Here is a 20,522-nt window from a genome sequence, read left to right on the forward strand (position 1 = left end):
CTTATGGACATAAATCAATATTGGAATTATTTGAAAAACATTATTTATTCAGAGGAGTGATAGGGTGAGGGAAGTTGAGGGAGAGAATAAGAGAGAATAACTTGACATCACCTCATTGATTGAAAAATGAGAAAAGTGGAAGGGAAGAGAGATAAATTATTTGATTTTTTCAGCCAATCATATTGCGCCACGTCATTCCTTTTCTTATTCCTTCACCAATCATTTCTCATTTATTTATTTTGGCAGTTTATAATTATAACCTGCATATTAAAAACTAGTCAAATATAAAATTAATTTTAATATAAAAAGTCTAATTAAATTATATAAAATTTTATTCAGTGTAAAATAAATCAATAAAATATATTTAAATTATTTTTTCTCTCTTTATAATAAGTTTTGGAAAAGTTATAATTATTTTGTTTTTACCTATTTAAATGATTATCTTGGTTTATAACCACTCAAATTTTGAGATGGTGTTTTATTTGGTTGACATCCTATTTCATGTGGTAAGATTTGTCGGCTCTTATTTTTATAATTTCTATAATATTCAAATATATAATATCAATTTTTATAAAAATTTATTATTAATAATAAATATTATAATAAAACAAATATTAAGAATAATTGGTTATTTTGTTAAATACAATTTTTTAAGTTAATCTTTATATTTTATATAAATATATATATTGATTAGATAAATATCATGTCTACTTGTGAGGCCGTTCTTGTATCTACCTTATTTGTTGATTACCGACATAAATAACTAGCATATATTTGTTGGTAGCTATGAGTATGTATATAATACATAAAACTAACATAGTAGAAGTTTAAGAATTTAAATGTTATACTAAACTTAAATATATTAATTATAAGTTGTTCGACATTCCCACTCTACTAGAGTATAATTACAATAATTTTTTTAAGAGAAAATGTAAGTAATTTTATATTTTAACCATTTTAAATGACACATGAATAATATTATTCTATAACTTAGTACTCGAACAATTGTTATTGATTATTGTTAAGAAGTATCATTTTGACGGTAATGATTACACTTACGAGTTATCATTTCGACGATAATGGTTTCACTAATGAGTTATTGTTGCGACGATAATGGCTGTAGTTATGAGTTATCGTTTCGACGGTAATATTGTAATTACGAGTTATCGTTTCGACGGTGATGGTTGAACTTATGAGTTACTATTTTGCGGTAATGGTTGAACTTACGAGTTATCGTTTTTGCGATAATAGTTATCTTACTAGTTATAACTTCGGTGGTAATGTTTGCTATGTAAATGATGGAATGATCTAAATAATTAGAGTTTATTGTGAATTTTTTTTTATATATTAACGGTAGAATTGATATATTTAGGGTTTTTTGAATGCTAAAATGTTATTTGACTTTTTGTTGATAAGAAGGTTTAGGTTATTTAATTAGCATGTTAAGTTCATTCATTCATGATTATTTTTTTAGGGGAAGATTTTTCTGATTGGGAATGACATACAAAACTATGTGAAATAGTGAGAGGATGTTTTTATTTTAAAATTGAAAACATTAAATCATTAAATCACTATTTTATCCTTTTTGAGACTATAATTATTACTATTTTATTTTGTCTTTTAAATTATTACTAGAACTATAAGGTTTTGTACGATTAAAAATAAAGTAATAATTTTATCATCACTTAATTACCTACTTATCAACTCATTTTCGTCAATCAAACAACATATTTCTTATTAGTCAACTATCTCTTCTTTATCGAGCTTTATCAACTCTATTCGGTCAATTAACAATCTTATTTTCATCCACTTACCAACTCACTTCTTTCAACTGATCAACAATCTTATTTTCATCCACTTACAAACTCACTTTCGTTAGCCAATATATTATATATTACTCAACACCTCTTTACTCAGCTTTATTAATATTATTAGTTATTTAAGATGTTGAAGTTATATTATTAGAAATGTCATACGTTCATCAATTTTGAAATTGATTTTAAAATGTAAAGTGATTAGCCTAGTTGATTAAAATGTCCAACTTATGTTGTGAGGTTTCAAGTTCAAAACTTGTGTATATCATACTTTTTATTTAATTTTTCAAGTTTATGGATGGGCAGGCACGATCCGACTCAAATATCCATTTATTTTCACATACATATTCAAATTAACCATAGCCCTCGACCCGACAATCCGAAAACTTTAAAAATTAAGCATTATTATTATTATTATTATTATTATTATTATATATATATATATATTATAAATGTCATATGTTCATCAATTTTGAAGTTGATTTTAAAATATAAAGTGATATTAGTCTAGTTGGTTAAAATGTTAAACTTATATTGTGAAGTTGCAAGTTCAAAATTTGTGTATATCATATTTTTTATTTAATTTTTCAAGTTTATGGGTGAGCGGGTCAACCCACGACCCTACTCAAGTATCCATTTACTCTCACATACATATCCAAATTAACCACAACCTTCGACCCGCAATCCGAATACTTTAAAAATTAAGCATTATTATATATAAATAGATTTGAGAATAATGGTTATTCAAACAAAAACACGTTCTTAATTATTTAGTTATTACGTGCGACGGTTGTCACGTCTCATTATAAATTGAGTTTGGGTTGTGTCAACTTTAATAATATTAGAGCCAAACCAATGGTAGGAACAAAGTGTCATGGGGGAGCACCTCTTGAATTTCGTAAGAACAACGTATCACATTATTAACTTCTAGAGTCCTAACAATGAGAGACTACGAATGTAATCACGACGAGGACATTGTGTGACTAAGTTGAAGAGATTGTGATATTCCACATTAAAAAATCACATTAAATATAATCTTTTTATAAAAGTGAGGCAAATAGAATATAAATACCTTCCTTTATAACTTTTGAGATTGGACTGTGTTGGCATAGTAGTTTGTTCGAAGTTATTTATAGTCTATTTCTGCACGGATTACTACCCATACAATTGACAATTCAATTGTGTTGGTAATATTTTATGTACTAGGTGATCGTCTCAATTTTAGTCGCAAATGAAATGTTATCATTAATTTTTATTTATTTTAATAAAGAGTTGTTGCAATTAATATTTCATCTTGTCACTCTTATACTAATAAGACTTCCATGAGTTGGACATGTTTCTCATCATTTTAACTATATGTGCATTCAATTATTAATTAAAATTACAACTTTTTTTTCCATTGGCATTAGTTAACAAATTTTTATCAATACAAATTTTTATTTTCAATCTAAATATTTTGTAGAAAAAGTTGCACATTTGATTAATTTGTTTGACTTACTCTATTTAATTAGTGAGTGTTGTTGTAATTCAATCTCAAATAAATTGCAATAATATTAGACTTTTTCTATTAAGTTTTCATTTTTATAAATTTAATATTAAAATTCTTGTATAGTTTATTTTGTAAATATTATTTTATATTATTTATAAAAAAAAATTATATCTATTTTTTTTGGGTTAATGTTAGTTAACTTTTTATTTAAATAAACAAATAGATAAATTTAAGTAAAAAGATAAAAAATAAAATTTCTGCTTGATATGCTTGCAAAATATATAGGATTTAATTTCTTAAGGTCAAAATTTCATACGTGATATGCTTGCTGGCTGACATACCCTCTAACTATCTGTATTATTGATGAGTAACCGTGTCAAATCCGCAATTGTATTTAATATATATATGATTATATTAACAAATTTGATATTATATTTTTGATAACTCAGTATATTAAAAACAAAGTAACAAAATTTATAAATTAAAATATATTTAATTAAATTGATGATAAATTAAGTCATTCCAAATGAGACGGGTCATTCATTTTATTTTGTTGACTATTATGCAAATATAAACGTCATCAAGTGTAGTGTCTTTAACATCCAAAAATAAATTGCAAAAACACTTATTATTTTAAGTGAAGATAGTGGGTGTCAAATTATTTTTTTATCAATCTTTTTATACTAAACATTTTCAAGAAAATTTAAATGTATTTTAAAATTTCAATAATCTTAAAAAATATTGTTCACATCTATAAAAAAAAAATATTCTCTTCAACAACTAAATTATAAAGTTAAAATACAAATTAAATAATGATAAAAATAATTTATATATCAAATAAAACAACACAAATAACTTTTAGGCTAACCCAGCCTAGAACAACATAAATCTTGACAACTACAAAATTGTTATAAAAATATAAATTTGGGTAAGATTAAAATATACTATTAAATAATAATTTTAAATTTTTATTTTGAACCATTAAATTAAATTTTTTTATGCTTAAAAAATTTAATAATATTTTATTTTATTTTATTAAAGAGGGCATGTTTGTGGGTTATTAAAAAACAATATAATAATTAATTATAAAAAGGTACAATTTATTAAAGATAAATAATGAGGTTACAATGGTCTAGTTCTTCTCCTACCAAATAAGTTGTTCTCATGTTTTGGACCAATCATAATTCGGCGTTCTTATTTTGTTATTAAATTAAGTCGCGGGTTGGAATGAAGAGAGATATTTGGAACTCGAATTTGTTTCCGAGTTCATGAGAATCGCAATGTAAAACCGAATGAAACGAGGTGTTATTCAGTGAAACTTTCTTCACTTTCACTCAGTTTTATACATTTATATGTTTTTAAGAAATTTTATGTAAAACTAGCCCAAAAAAAAAAGTCCATGCATTTGCACGGAGGTAAGTTAACCCTTATATTAATTAAAAAAATATGTAAAAAATGAAAATTAAAAAAAATAAATAAATTTTCTGTTTTTTTCGTCTTATTATATCATCGTGTTCGTCGAACAACCACTAAATGCTTTTAGTTGTCCACGCTAATTAAATCTACCATTCAAATTGATTCCTTTGTGTTATTTTTTGAGATTCTAATATCAATAGATATTATAATAGTTAGTCTAAGTTGTAAACATAAAAAAATATAAGATGAAATAATAAGTGGAACGAATATCGATAATTGGACAATTATTACTACATTTTTTAAGGTTGTAAGGATCGTAATTGGACACAACACGAGAAATAAGAAGTTCTAATTTCTCAAAATTTATGACTATAAATATCATTTAAAAGTCTTACCAATTTGAGACTATAAATATCAAACAAAATTTTTATTCATAGTGTCGATTCAATCAAAACTTATCCAATTAAATTACATAGATCAATAAATATGACTGAAATCATCAAAATGATTTAGTGATTTTACACATTCAAACAATAAAATTGATGTTCGAAATTTCTCTTTTTATGTTCTTGTAGATAATTCATTTTAAATGAAATAGATGAAAGAGTAGTAGAGAATGAAAAGTATAATATCAAAAGGCTAAGAGTTTGGTAACCTTCTCAATAAACATCTTATTATTTCAATTTCAAATCATCAAAATATAGAATAGTGACAAGAAAAATAAATAAGTTTATTACCAAATAGAAAGACAAATATATATAAATACCAAAATAAAGTAGATATTGAACAACCAGCAATATAACATTAAAGTTAAAATATGACAACAAATAATAATAATAAAGTTAATAATAATAATAATAAAAATAAAGTATCAATTGTTTATGAATTTATTTGTACCACCTAAATAATTTGTCTAAAATTTTGTAAAATGAAACTCATTTTTTTTTTTGGTGTTGAAATTCTTATAATTAAATTTCCACAATATTTATATTAATTAGTTATGAATTATGGCTTAAATAAACTAAAGGGGTTTGTTTTGTTTGATGTTAATTATGTGGATAAATTATTAATATATATGAATTGAAAGTTATAATAATATTTATTATCTGTTAAATTTATTTCCATTAATTAGTTATAAATTAGAATGAAATTTAATGATTTATTTTATGGATGAGAGGTTATAATAATATTTATTATTAGTGAACATTTTATATTTTTTATAATATAAATTTATTAAATAGTTTTCATAATTAATATTAATATTTAATACAAATCTCAATAATTATATATAAATTTTAATTATATATGAATTTTTAGATGAGAAGTGTTTATTTTGGTTGAATTTATTTATAAATAATCAAATTATTTAAATGAAATATTTAATAAAAAATATTAATATATATGGATGGTAGGTTATATTTATTGAGTTTATTTTTACTTAACATTTTTTCTTTCAATATAGGAGTATAAAAAACAAAAGTATTACCATAAAAATAGAAGTTGCACAATAAAATTAAATTCATAAAACACATTATTATTTCAATAAAAATAGGAGTATTAAACAAAATACTTGATCTTCAATTATTCCAATTTAGTGTATACATATTAATATACAAATCTAGAGCTAAACACAATCATCTCAAAGTTAAAGTATTTTAAGTGAACAAACATTCAGAAGTACAATAGCTTGCATCCAAAAGTATAATAGCCTACAATGGCTTAAAGTATCTGAAATAAACCAAACAAAATTAGCAATTAATGCAATAGAAAAATAAAAAAAATTATCTTTTTATAAAAGTATATATGTAAAAGAGTAACAGACATAGAATAATTAATGATGAAACTTCGTTAAGAATTGATGAAAATATATATACTTGATGAGGGAAATAAAAACATGAATTAATAAAGATAAATGAAGAGAAAAAAAATACATATATATATATATATATATATATATATATATAAGAAAGAGAAAATACCTATGATGATCACGATCATTTTGAAGAGAACGTGATGTATACAAAAATTTTCGACTTTCTCTTGATTTCAAATCTTTGTCTTCTTTTGCTTCCCATTTTTCTTGCGGACATTTGAAATTCTTTTTATAGATTTTCCTATACATAGCCATCACGTTATCATCTTGAAACGGTAGGTATCCAACAAGAAGAACAAACAAGATAACACTGCATGACCAAATAATAAATGATGATAGAATTAACAATCGACAATGATTAAATTCATATTAAATCACATTATTATTAATATAATATGAATATATTAAATAGGATAATCTAGACAACTATTATAAAATAATGTGAATAATAAATTAATTAATTAAACGTTATAATAAATAATAATAATATTTCAAAAAAATTGGAAAATAGTAAAAAAATATTAGGCTAAGAATATAGAGATCATATGCATTTAATTTTTTATTTTATTTTATTAATTACTCATAAAATTTAATCATTACTCATACTTTGACCATATCGGATTCAAAAGAAGATCGATGAAATGCGTAGGATGTTACTGCAACTGTCTGAAACGATCGGAAAATGCGTATGACGTTGTTGCAGCTGCCTGAAACGATCAAATTCTTGAGAAAAATTGCAAAACAGTGAACAACAAATTGTTGAAACATAACATAATACAAATTCAATTGTTGAAAACATTGTATTGATAGAGAAATTGAGAAGATTACGAGTCGATACAGAGATAACACGCTTGGAGACCGAGGATGTTATTGTAGCTGCCTGAAACGATAAAATTCCCGGAAAAATTGCAAAACATTGATAACGAATTGTTGAAACATAACATAATGCAAATTCAATTATTAAAAAAATGATATTGATAGAGAAATTGAGAATATTATGAGTCGATATGGAGATATCACTATTCTCTCTTCAATTGAATTTTGTTGATCTAAGATTATTTATAGAAGAAAATATTTGGGTGGAGAAGAAGATGAAAAGTCGGGTTAATTTAATATATTAGTTTAATTGTAGTTATATACGTTCATATAATCATTATTTAATGTTAAATTAAATTAATAGATAATTATAAACTGAATTAATATAAATATTTTTTTTTTATAATTAATATAATATGATAACTGAAACTCTTATTATTCTTTCAGTTTTTTATAATTAATATTTAATATTAAATTCAATTAATATATATAATATTTTATAGGAGAATTATTTGGTTTACTTTAAAAATAATTAATAAAAAAATATTAATATATATACATCTATAAAAGTATATATATAAAGGAGTAACCGACATAGAATAATTAATGATGAAATATTAATAATAGAATTCATGAAAATATATATATATAGTGAGGGAAATAAAAAAAAATTAATTAATAAAGATAAATGAAGAGAGAAATATGAGAAAATATCTTATGATGATGAGGATCATTTTAGAGAGAGCGTGATGTACACCTTCAATATTTCAAATTAAGCGTCATTAGATGTATATAGATTACTAATACATTAATTTAAAAAACTTTAAGCGTTCAGGTAAAAACATTTATGCCTTCATGTAAATCCTACTAGAGAATTAAAAAGGCTTAAACAAGCGCTAACCAATGAATATTGTTTTACTAGGTATTTTTAGCGCTTATATGAGTGTAACAAGCGCTAACCGGTGAACATTGCTTCATTAGGTATTTTCAGCGCTTATACGAGTGTCACAAGTGCTACATAGTGAAGCTTTCTTCACTACGTTTTTACATCGCTCATATAAGTGAAACAATCGCTGCCTAGTAATGTTTGTTTCATTTCTATTTACAGCGCTAATAGGAGGAGTGAAACAAGAACTGCCTAGTGATGCTTGCTTCATTTCTATTTATAACGCTAATATGAGTGAAACAAGTGCTACCTAGTGGTGCTTGCTTCATTTCTATTTACAACGTTAATATGAGTGAAACAAGCGCTACATGGTGATTCTTACTTCATGTCTATTTACAGCGCGCGCTAATAGGAGTAAATAAATTTGAAGCTAACTTCACTCACTGAAAGAATAAATACAAAATTTTCTCAATACACTCCCACTATTCACTTTCTCTCTCAGCGATCATCTTTCAACTTTCAAACCCTAGTACTATTCTTCTCCTCTACGAAGATTTCTTGCGAAAATGGCACAAAACGACGACAACAACAACATGCTCGTGGAAGTATCCAACAACCAAGAAATCGTCTTGACAGTATGTATTAGCATCAACGAAATTGTCCTTATATCCAATAACAACGCCGGCGATAAATCGGAGAGGTAGTGTATTTTGATTAATATTGTGTTTCTAGTATTTTCATTAGTATTACACGAGTTTATTTTATTTTATTTCATTTTTAAATTACTGATTTATCTTCTTTTACTGAAAATTTTGTTTTGTAGGGTTATAGAGAAGCAATATGAAAGTAAGAGGAAGTCTAAGACGAAGTCATCGAAAACTATTGAATCATTGTCTATTCTCGTTTCTACAGCTACAGTTACACCTCTCGATAAGAAATACCAAATCCCTCCAAAACCTAAAAAAGGAAAGTAGTATTTAAAACCAGAACATCCCCGAATGACCTTTTCAACATGATCCAAAAACTTATTGAAGAATAGAAGGAAGTTGTAAAGGAAATCGGGGTTGGTTCTCTTCTTACATTGGGCATCTCCAAGTGCCCTGTTCATTTTTTCAAACACATAGTGACCATTTTTTACCCCGAGAATAGTTCTCTAGTATTAGTCAACGGTGATAAGATCTTTATCGATGAAAACCTTGTCCATATCGTATAGCATCCAAGATCATCATAAACTATTGAGTGTAGAGATCTAGGTGAATTTTTTAAGTTTAAGGTTCTTGCTGATCTTTCTTCAACAAAACAATGTCAGATAAGAGACATTTGGGAGTTGTGCACGCTTGACATCAAGGTGACGTCATTCGTTCATTTGAAAAGCCTTGGACGCATAGGAGCTCCTATGTTGACTTCCGTTGACCCATCCTTGAATCGTCCAATTTGACTCGTTTTACCTCTTTTGCCATTTGAAAGCTTTCTACACAAAAGTGCAATAACAATATTATACTCAAAATTCATATTTTTTGGAACCGGTTAATCTGAACGTATCAGGTCTCTTGAATTCTGACTTTCTATGAAAAGTTTTGGCCAATAGCAATATTATATTCAAAGTTCAGATTTTCCAAACCGATCAATCTAAAGGTATTAGGTCATTCGAAGTCTGAGTATTTTTGACAATTAGGGTTTTGATTGCTCTTCAATGGTCAATTTAAGTCATTTCTATAAAGTGTTTTTTGATTTTTGTTCTCCCGGTTCGATAATCTAGTATGATACTAGATCGGGCAGATTTATTTTAATTTTGGGGTAAAAATGGGATATCTATAGAAAGGTTCAAGGCAAGATGGATGATAAATTCTTTGTTAGATCTTGAGCTTGAGAAAAGAGATGTCGATATATACCTAATTATTTGTTATGAAGTAGGCGATAAAAGCTCATCTTAGGTCTTAGCGCTTTCATTTGGTAACTTATTTTAAGGATGTAGACGATGGAAGTTCGTCTTGGGTGTCCTCATTTTCGATAGATTTCTGATTTTGAAAAAGCAGACGATGAAAGTTCGTCTTGAATTTAATCAGTGTTTTGGTTTCAATCGATTGTTGGACTTGAAGAATAAGACACTTTGTTTGTGGCAAATAAGAGTAAATATTATTTTAACATAATAAAGAATTGTTAATTTTAGTTTCCGCATATGTCAATGGGTATAAACAAAGATTGTGAAGAGTTATTGAATGTCTCTAATCGCTGAAGTAGTGTGGTTGCCCAAATCACATGGTGTTATAAATTCTATGATTTTATCGTCTAAAGGTTTTTTTAGCAGAAGTGAAGTACAACGATTTATCTTGTGAATGGCTCGAGAAAATATGAAGATTGATGTGTGACTCATAAACTTTTGATGGTGCGATATACGTGATGGTGAAGATTATTCTTCTTCTAAGGGCTCTTGAGTGGAAGTGGAGGTATGAAAAATTATCTCATGAATGGCTCGAGCAAAGGTGAAGATTGAAGTGTTGAACCCACTTATTTCTTGATGGCTTGACTTTTATCAAGGTGGAGATTAATGGATATGACTTGTGTATTTTCTAAGGGACGTGTATTTCGTCAAGGTGGAGATTATTGAATTTGCAACTTATCAATCAAATCTCAATAAGCACGTTATTCACCTAAGGTAGAGATTGTTGGGTTTTGAGCTCGTGTTTTATTGGACTTTATATATTGTAATGGGTAAACTTTAATGAGCTTAGGAGTAGTAGTTTAGTCTTTATGGCTTTGATGTATTCCTATAAATAGAGACATTGTAACCTAGGGTTACTTGGACCATTATTCCATTAGAAATCTATCGATTGGACGACTCCTCAAAAATATAAATATTTGTTGGTCGAACCTTGTTATATCTTGTGTTTATTATTTTTTACCCCTTTATCTCTCTATATATAATTTTTTGTCGTGTGTTTAGATTATATATTTTCTCAACAATCAATACATGATACACATTGTATTACATAAACATCTCAACAGACATTTAGGTTAACAACAAGCTATGTTCATTCACCGTTGATTTCAGTAGAAAGATAGTTACATTTATACCGAACAAAGGGATTGTTTAAGATCTTACGAGTTTTCCTTCTAAGAGTCTTCGAATAGGAATCGTCTTTCCTTCACCCGTGTAGAGTTGTCCTCCAAAATCTCCACCTAGTTCGATATTTGAAAAAACAAGTCATCTCTTTCTTCTCTTCTCTCTTCTCTCTTCTCTCTTCTCTCTTCTCTCTTCTCTCTTCTCTCTTCTCTCTTCTCTCTTCTCTCTGTTTGAATCCCCTCGAGGAGGTTATGTGGGCGATGATTTGTGATATCTTAGCGAGAGAAATGAGTAGTCGAAGCTAAAAAGGGAAAGGGAGTGTCTTTCGCGTGTTGTCATTTTCCATACTTGAAGTTGCAAGAGTAGTCGTTCGATTTTCTATTGATCCTTGCCTTGGTCTCCTCGATTGCCACTACACCTTCCTTTTCTTGCCTCTCGCTTCCGCCCCCAAGCTGCCCAAGAAATCGTCCATGATCTTTCTCTATTTCTTCAGTGGGCCTCCCGACAAAAGAAAATCATGGGCTCAATCCCTTTTTGGAAGGCTCAGTTTCGTTCGGGAAGAGTCTGGAGTCTGGACCAAGGCGGTTAAAATCTCGAGTTGACTCTTAAAATCTTACGATTTTATTATTTCATACAAGGTTAACGAGTCTGATTTTAAGTAAACTTTTAAATAGATAAACTCTTACTATTTTAAATTTATGATAATAAGTTTTTACGATTTTACGAGTTTATAATAATTTTGATTTTACGATTTTATAATATTTTACATTAAAAATAATAATTTTATATTTATAAATTAAAAAAAGATATTATTTATTTAAATAAATAAGTATAATTATTTTTATAAATATAATATTTTGAGTGTTATTTACTTATTATTAATTTTATATTTAAATTTATAAATTTTTAAAATTATTCAGGTATAAAATACTTAATTTATATATATATATATATGTAAAATAATAATATCTAACTAAATTTTTTTAAAATTATAATTTTATTATTTTAATTAACTCTAAATTTTACGAGTTACAAATAAAAAACGATTTTATGTTAAGTCTCAATTTTGATAATATTTGTATGAATTGTTTAATTTCGCAATGTGTTGTTGCGCCCATGGCTCTGTCAAAATCAAGAGTTTACATAGAATCGTTTTCTAGTTATAAACTCGTAAAATCTAGAGTTTATATGAAATCGTAAGAGTTTAGTTTAAAAAATAATAGTTATATATTATTATTATTATTTATATATATAATTAAATATTTTATACTTATCCAATTTTAAAAAATTATATATTTTAATATAAAATTAATTAAAAAATAATAATAAGTAAATAACACTATAAAAAATTATACTTACAAAATTAATTATATTAAGTAATTAATTTAAATAAATAATAACTTTATTTTTTAATTTTTAAATATAATTTTTTTAAAGTAAAATCGTATAGAATCGTATAATCGAAATTATTTATAAACTCGTAAAATCGTAAAATCTTATTATCGTAAATTTAAAATCGTAAGAGTTTACATATTTAAGAGTTTACTTAAAATCAGACTCGTTAGCATTATATGAAATCGTAAAATCGTAAGATTTTAAGAATTAACTCGAGATTTTGACCGCCTTGGTTGCGCCTATGTTCTGTTTGACGTATGGTTTACACTTTTTTTTTTCTCAAACCTGCCAACAAAGACAAAATAAAAAATAAAATAATAATATATTAGTATAATTTTAATAATTTAATTTATTTATTTTATTTTATTTGTATCATCTCTATTTTATTTAAATAAGTCATAAAATGTGGATGTGGGTCAACACCAAGTAGTTTTCCAATTTAAAATAGACTTGTGAAGTACTTAAACATTATTTAATGGATGAAAATGTCTACCAGTTCAAGTTGTTGTCTCTCTCTTTGAGAGAGATGTCCTGAATGGCTGAACCACTAGATGATAGATGATGGGGCATACTTGACCGACCACTCTTGTACTTTATATACTTAATGAACATCATTCTTATGATAAAAGATAATACCTAAGATCTCAAACTGAAAGTCATGCAATTGATCACAGGTTGAATTTGCCAATGAATATGATAAGTATATAGACCAGTAAATTTTAATGAAGGATGGAACTATAATATCCTACCTATAAGAGTGTTCATCCTTACCCCAATGATTTGTGTATTGCATCTATGATCATCATTTTAAAATAAACCTCCCCACCAATTTTTAAAACAAAACCAACCACTCATCACCTGTTAACTACACCTTCATTAGCACAACATATACAGATTGAAAAGGAATTGAAAAACTGACACTACCTGCATCCTCCTAAAACAACATCTGAAACACATGTACTAGAAAGAGTTACAACGAATCTATTTCAACAACAAGAAGTTGAAAGGGGCAGCAGGTTAAGTGATGATCCAGTTTTTGTATATATAGTTTCTTACAAGAAATATATATGTATATATATATACACATTTCACACAAAAGTGAAGATCAGAAAAAGCAAAGCAAACTCCAAGACTTGTTTGATTCTACCTTACACAAAAAGCATAAACCCCAAGAAATCACACAATTTATATATATGGGTCCTAAAATGAATCAATCAATCAATCAGCATCAGCAGAAAAATCTGGCTCAGGTGGCTTCTGAAATTTGACAAGAGTTCTGGCACTCTTAAGATTCCTATTCCTATGAACCCCACGGAGTGCATTCGCAGCAAACCTAGAAGCAAGAAAAGTGGCTCCCAGACTATATGATCCAGAACTACGGCTAGCAGCCAAAGCCTCCGCTTCTTCCTCCTCTTTCCTACGAATTTCCATCACCTTCCTCTTTCCATACCTTCGCCATGCAGCCTGTATAAAGCAAGCAGCCCATGTCCGCCATTGCTGCGAGTAGAACCGGAAAGTGTGTTGTACCTGTCGGCTATGTAAACGCCTGAACTGACCCGCAACAAATTTAAGCTCCTCCGCTACTAACGCAAATGCTTCTACCTCTTTTAAAGCTTTCACTGTTCGAGTTGAAGATGGGAGGTTTGAACCTGATCTTGGATCAAGTGCCCATGTTAGAAGCTCATCTCCGCAGAAATCACCTTCTTTTAAGAAACTGCGGTTGAAGAAACCGCTCCGGCCTCCGTCTGTCGTTACGCTCTCCAGACGCCCGCGTATAATGAAGAGCATTTCGTCGACTGGGTCTCCTTCACGGAGTAAGTAGGTGTTCTCTGTGTATAAACGTGGCTTCAACCGCTCGCATATTGCATCTAATAGCCTCTCGTCCATATTCTCAAATAGTGGAACCTATTTCATGCAAAACCCAATTCATGCATTATCATAATCAGCTTGTTTTTCTTCTAAAAAATCAGGTGGAGTTTAGTGGTTACCCTTTTGACCAAAGCAAGACAAAGATGTCGTTTAATGTCCCTTCTAAGATCTTTGGGTAAAGTCTGAACCAGACTTTCCTCGTCAACTCCACGTGTTTCCAACCATTTGTACTGGTCATATCGCCTTACACGTTCTCTTAGATCTTGCGGAAGCATGCGATGATGCATCCACTGCTCTGAATCTCGTCTTTTCACTCTCATTTCCTCCAGACGGATCGTGAGAGATTGAAGATAGGTCTGCCGATCCACGAAAAAATGCATGCATGCAAATCAATTAATTAATGAATATCACTAGAAGGAAAAGTTAAAAAGAACAATTTGTACCTGCATATTTCCAATTAAAAGAGCAAACAAGATCAGGCCTAAAATGGCTAATGCTATCGAGAATAGAGACTCCCATGGATAAGTGCTCGTTTGAAGTCCCTGGCCAAGAGTACTGAACCAAGAAAAGGAAAAAAAATTCAATTATAAATACCAAATTTCTCAAGTAAAATAAACAAACACCTACTCACCTTAGATTCTGAAGTCCCCACCACAGACAGTAACAGTATTTAGAAGTAAAATTATTGGTTGCAACAATGCCAGATTGCAAAGCCTGTTTGAAGATCCCAAAATCAAATTGGGGTTTGTCACTATCTGGAGAACATGTCGAATTAAGAACTGAATCACTGACGTTCTTCCAACTTTCGTAACCAGACAGGACTTGGCTGCTGCAATACAGGTAACGCGTGTTACACACTCCCTTGTTTTGATTGCAAGCCATATTCCAGCATGTATCGTTACGTTCCACAGAGAATAAGTACCAGAAAGCTCCAACAATCTGCAAATCTCAAACAAGAAAACTGAAAAACTCAAACACCAATTTTCAAAAAAATGCAAAAAATGGCTCATCTTTCAAGACTTGGTTCTTTCTTTTATAGTGAAAGGTATTTTTGACAATAACTCTACTATTTGACCAGCGATTAATACGGGCTATACTAAAACAGACATGAGGATAGACATGTTACATAATGATACTGGATTCAATTGGAAACATCGGTTCATCATGTTTTCTCATATGGGTGTGAATTCAGATGAGATTCCGTTTGGAAATAGATAGTATTTGAATTTAGTCCGACCATCAAGACACGGCTTAAAAAGGCTCCAATAGAATGGATCTTATGACCGATTGGGCTCGGTGAAGTCTGCAAAATTTCATTGTGAAGCGGTCTACAAACCATACAAATGTCATGGTAATCGAAATTTTGGATAAGATGCACAATTTTCAGTGTATCGTAACCAGCCAACCACACACTCTATACCAAACGTATATGATTTGTGTCTAGATATTCAATGTCGGTTTCACAACCAGATCCAAATATAAAAATGTTTCCAAATGAAGCCAGAAGAAGCATACGGACCAACTGATTGCCAACAATCGCATGTAACTAAGGCAGCAAGTATGAATCCATCTTGACGAAAGCACTTACAGAAAGGATGTAATTTTGTGGAGCTATTCAAAGACATTATAAATGAAGATAATATGTTTGTTCTTGTGAGCAACTTACATGACTGGCAAGCATGTACAACAGCAAATAGGATACTGCGCCAGCCCATGCAGTTTCAGCAAAGACACCAGCAGTTCTTTTCATTTCAGTCGTTAAAGGTATGATCCGGAAAAATCGAGGTATGTATTGAAGTAACACAATGAAAAGAAGAGCTTGTTTTGTAGCTAGTACATCAGAACCTTTTGAACCCTTGAGGAAGTTCCACACTACAATCTGCACATTTGGACAAAGTCGTAAGTCAAAATGTATAACAATCTATTACCAACAGGACTGGAAAGCAATTAAAGAAAGAAATAAAGAAGAAAGAGCTAACCTGTGGAAGAGGAAGAATAGCGAGAAAATCAACAATAAAATAGCTCCTAAGATACCGCTTAGCTATTTGTGCTGAATCAATCACAAGCTCGCCTCTTCCAAACACTCGAGATGATGGAGCAATATAAGCTGTCCTAAATTGCAGTGCCATACGAATCAGGTAGAAAGCATCTACAATTGTTCGTAGAGTTGTAGCTATCACAGCCAATTTTCTATCAATGCCCAAACAATTTGATGATAAATTGAACACAGGTAGATAAAAGAAAAAAGGATCCACGAAAACCGCCAAAATACATGATACAACAAAGAACCTATTCCAAAGCTGAAGGAATCTGTCCTGAGGATCAAATATTTTCTTCTCTGACACCTTAAGGTCTTCCGGAAACACTGCCCTATAAAATCTGAATGACCTTCCACCAAGTGACTTAACTCCTTCCGGTCCTTTAGCATTATTCTTCATGTCTATCTTAGAAGACTTTGATGGAATATTAGCAGCGTGAGCAACACGAGTTAAACCATCAATACCAAATGCACATTTGTTCATTGCAGCAGCAGATGGAGAAGATGATCTTGAATCCAGATCATCCAACCTAAACTCACATACAAAAGCAACCAATCACGAAATGAATAAAGCCCTATGAAATGAAGGGATAATAGCAATGTCTCCAGTAAGGTAACCTCACAAACTTCTCCCTTTGACCACCCAAGCACTGTGACTTGTCAAACATTTGCAGAAGTCAAATGCATAAATACCATCTGCAGTAGATAAACAATGGATACAAACCCATATTCATAAGCAGAAACAAAGAATTAATCTTTATTGAATCTACCGTGAGTGTATAAGGAAAGCAACCAAATAGATCTATCATGAATACAGAATCCTCAATAACAAAATAGAACCAAATAAGTTAATCCAACTCTCACAATTGAAGTAGAAGAAAATGATGTGAAGATCGTCCGCTACTTTAGGGAGATATATCAGCAGAAATAGGAGAATCAGAAGCATAATTTGGACTCATATTTCAAACGTTAAAAAACATAAAATCTAAAGATGGGACTTACATGCTCAGACCACAGATGCAAGTTGAGATTAGTCACAGAAGATCCTTCGATTAATTCCTCAAATGAACAAAGAGATAGATGAAGGGGAGGAGAGGAAAGAGGAAGAAGAAAGTCAAATGTTACGCATCTTTCATCAAAACAGCTGATGTTGGAGTTTTTTTTCTGTTCTTTCTAACAAGTAACAGCTGCTGACACTTGGCTGAAAAGTCATAAACTGTTAATAAAATGACCGAAATACCCCCACCAAGTGCTTAGTCTAATTTGGACCCTCAAAGAAAGAAATGTTTGGTTTATGACAATTTTCAAATAAAAAATTAGTCTTATTCTTTTTCTTATTGCTAAATAGTATTTCGTTTTATTAGTGAATACTAGTGAGGTTTTCGTACATCTTTACGGTTAAAAATAAATAACAATTTTATTCTTATTTATTTAACGACTCATTTTCGTTAATCAAGCAATATATTCTTTATTAGTCAAACATCTCTTCTTTACCGAGTTTTCGGTTAGTTAAAAAGTTAAATTTATATTATTAAAACGTCCCGCGTTTATCAAATTTGGTGTTGAATTTAAAATATAAAGTCTTATTAGACTAGTTGGTTAAAAAGTTATACTTGTTTTTGTTAAGTTACAAGTTCGAAACATACTTATAACATTTTTTATTTTATTTTTAACCGTTTTAAGTTTATGGGCGGGTCAAACTCACAATCCGACCCGAATATATATTTACTCTCACTTATATATTCAAATTACGTTCTCGACCCGACAATCCGGACACTTTGAAAATTAAGCATCATTATATATATATATTTTAACTGTTTTAAGTTTATGGGCGGGTCAAACTCACAATCCGACCCAAATATCTATTTACTCTCACATATATATCCAGATTAACCACAGTTCTCGACCCGGTAATTCGGACACTTTGAAAATTAAGCATCATTATATATATATATATATATATATATATATATTTTAACCGTTTTAAGTTTATGGGCGAGTCAACCCACAATCTGACATAAATATTCATTTACTCTCACATATACATAAAGATCCAAATTAACCACAGCTCTCTACTCGGCAAATCATTTTATATATATATATAATAAATATCTGTCACAGAAAAAACATCACCTAATTATATTAAAATAGAATAAGTTTTTTTTCTTTATTTTATTAGTTTATCAATTAATAAGGATAAGATTTACTTAATTAAAAAAAATTATACTTCTTTAAATTTGCCTTTTTCATGATATTTTTTTAAGGGCTGAGATTTATACATTTCATGTGAGGGTAAGCAAACAAATTTCTCTAAATTTATTTTGGCTTATACAGACTAAATCTTATCTATTTATCTTGTTTGGGTATTGTGGGCATATTAAATTATGCAAATTGTTTTTCCCACCGCCTCCCATATTTCCACCCCCGCCTAACTCTTTAATTAATTTTAAAATGACTTATTTATCCCTACCACCTTTATATATTTACATATTTCTTATTTTATTTATTTTATTTTATGTTATTATTCTACCACCTTTATATATTTACAGATTTTTTATTTTATTTATTTTATTTTATGTTATTACTGAGTATTTTTATTAAATATAATTAATTAATTAATTTTTAATATTTTTTAACTTTATTTATTTAATTAAAAATACAAAATATTATTATTTTTATATTATAATTATTTAAAATATATTAAATATTGAAATATATAATAATTTAATAAAATACAAATATTTAATATTTTATTATATTAATTATATATATATATATTAAAATACTTACAAAAAATTATTTATCAAATAATAATTAATAATTAATCTAATCATAATATTTTCATTAATAATATTATATATTAATAATTAGTCAAACATAATATTTTTAATTTTAATTAATAATATTTTATATTAATAATTAGTCAAACATAATATTAATAATTATTAATATTTTTATAATTAAAATTATCTATTAAATAATAATTAATAATTAATATAATCATAATATTTTATTTAATAATATTATATATTAATAATTATTCAAACATAATATTTTTAATAATAAGTCTTAATAATATATATATTAATAATTAGTCAAACATAATATTTTTAATAATAAGTCAGCTGCTTCACTAATTATTACTATATAATATATTTAAAGACTTTATCTTATTTATTTTTATTTATTTGTTAGATAATTTTATTTATAAAAAAAAAATGATTTTTATAAGTATTTAAAAAATATATATATAATTAATATAATAAAATATTAAATATTTATATTTTATTAAATTTGTACACATTTTAATATTTAATATATTTTAAATAATTATAATATAAAAATAATAATATTTTGTATTTTTAATTAAATAAATAAAGTTAAAAAATATTAAAAATTAATTAATTAATTATATTTAATAAAAAAAACTTAATAATAAAATAAAATAAAATAAATAAAATAAATAAAATAAGAAATGTAAATATATAAAGGTGGCAAGGATAAATAAGTCATTTTAGAGTTGATTAAGGAGTAAGAGAGGGGGTGGGAATATGGGAGGGGTGGGAAAAGCAGCTCCCTTAAATTATTAATCATATTATATAATTTTTTGTATTTATGATTTGATCTTTAAGTTTAACTTTTAAATCTTACCTTATTTATCTTTATTTGTTAACCATATAAAATAAATAGATGAATAGTAATTAAACATTCTAATTAAGTAGTTATTTATTTTGAATTTTGATTTTATGAATTATTTTACTGTGTTGTTTGAATTTTTTTTATAACTTAACATTAATCATATATCATTTCAATCTGTTCTAATTCATTACATTATTTAATTCATTAATTAAATATTAAAATA

The 20,522-nt window shown here is 27.9% G+C and overlaps 1 protein-coding gene across 1 annotated transcript; it reads right to left on the reverse strand.

Annotated features, from left to right (window-relative positions):
* Positions 1–13,612: 13,612 nt before the first annotated feature.
* On the reverse strand, positions 13,613–17,808 carry LOC124944593 (probable cyclic nucleotide-gated ion channel 5). Its single transcript, XM_047484892.1, has 8 exons — positions 17,663–17,808; positions 17,279–17,356; positions 16,602–17,190; positions 16,289–16,501; positions 15,254–15,561; positions 15,066–15,177; positions 14,742–14,978; positions 13,613–14,658 (listed from the first exon to the last, which is right to left on the reverse strand). The coding sequence occupies exons 2-8, from the start codon at positions 17,326–17,328 to the stop codon at positions 13,972–13,974; spliced, it is 2,196 nt and encodes a 731-aa protein (XP_047340848.1). The 5' UTR covers positions 17,329–17,356; positions 17,663–17,808; the 3' UTR covers positions 13,613–13,971.
* Between the last annotated feature and the right edge of the window lie 2,714 nt (positions 17,809–20,522).

Source organism: Impatiens glandulifera, chromosome 7, assembly GCF_907164915.1.
Source record: "Impatiens glandulifera chromosome 7, dImpGla2.1, whole genome shotgun sequence".
NCBI lineage: Eukaryota > Viridiplantae > Streptophyta > Magnoliopsida > Ericales > Balsaminaceae > Impatiens > Impatiens glandulifera.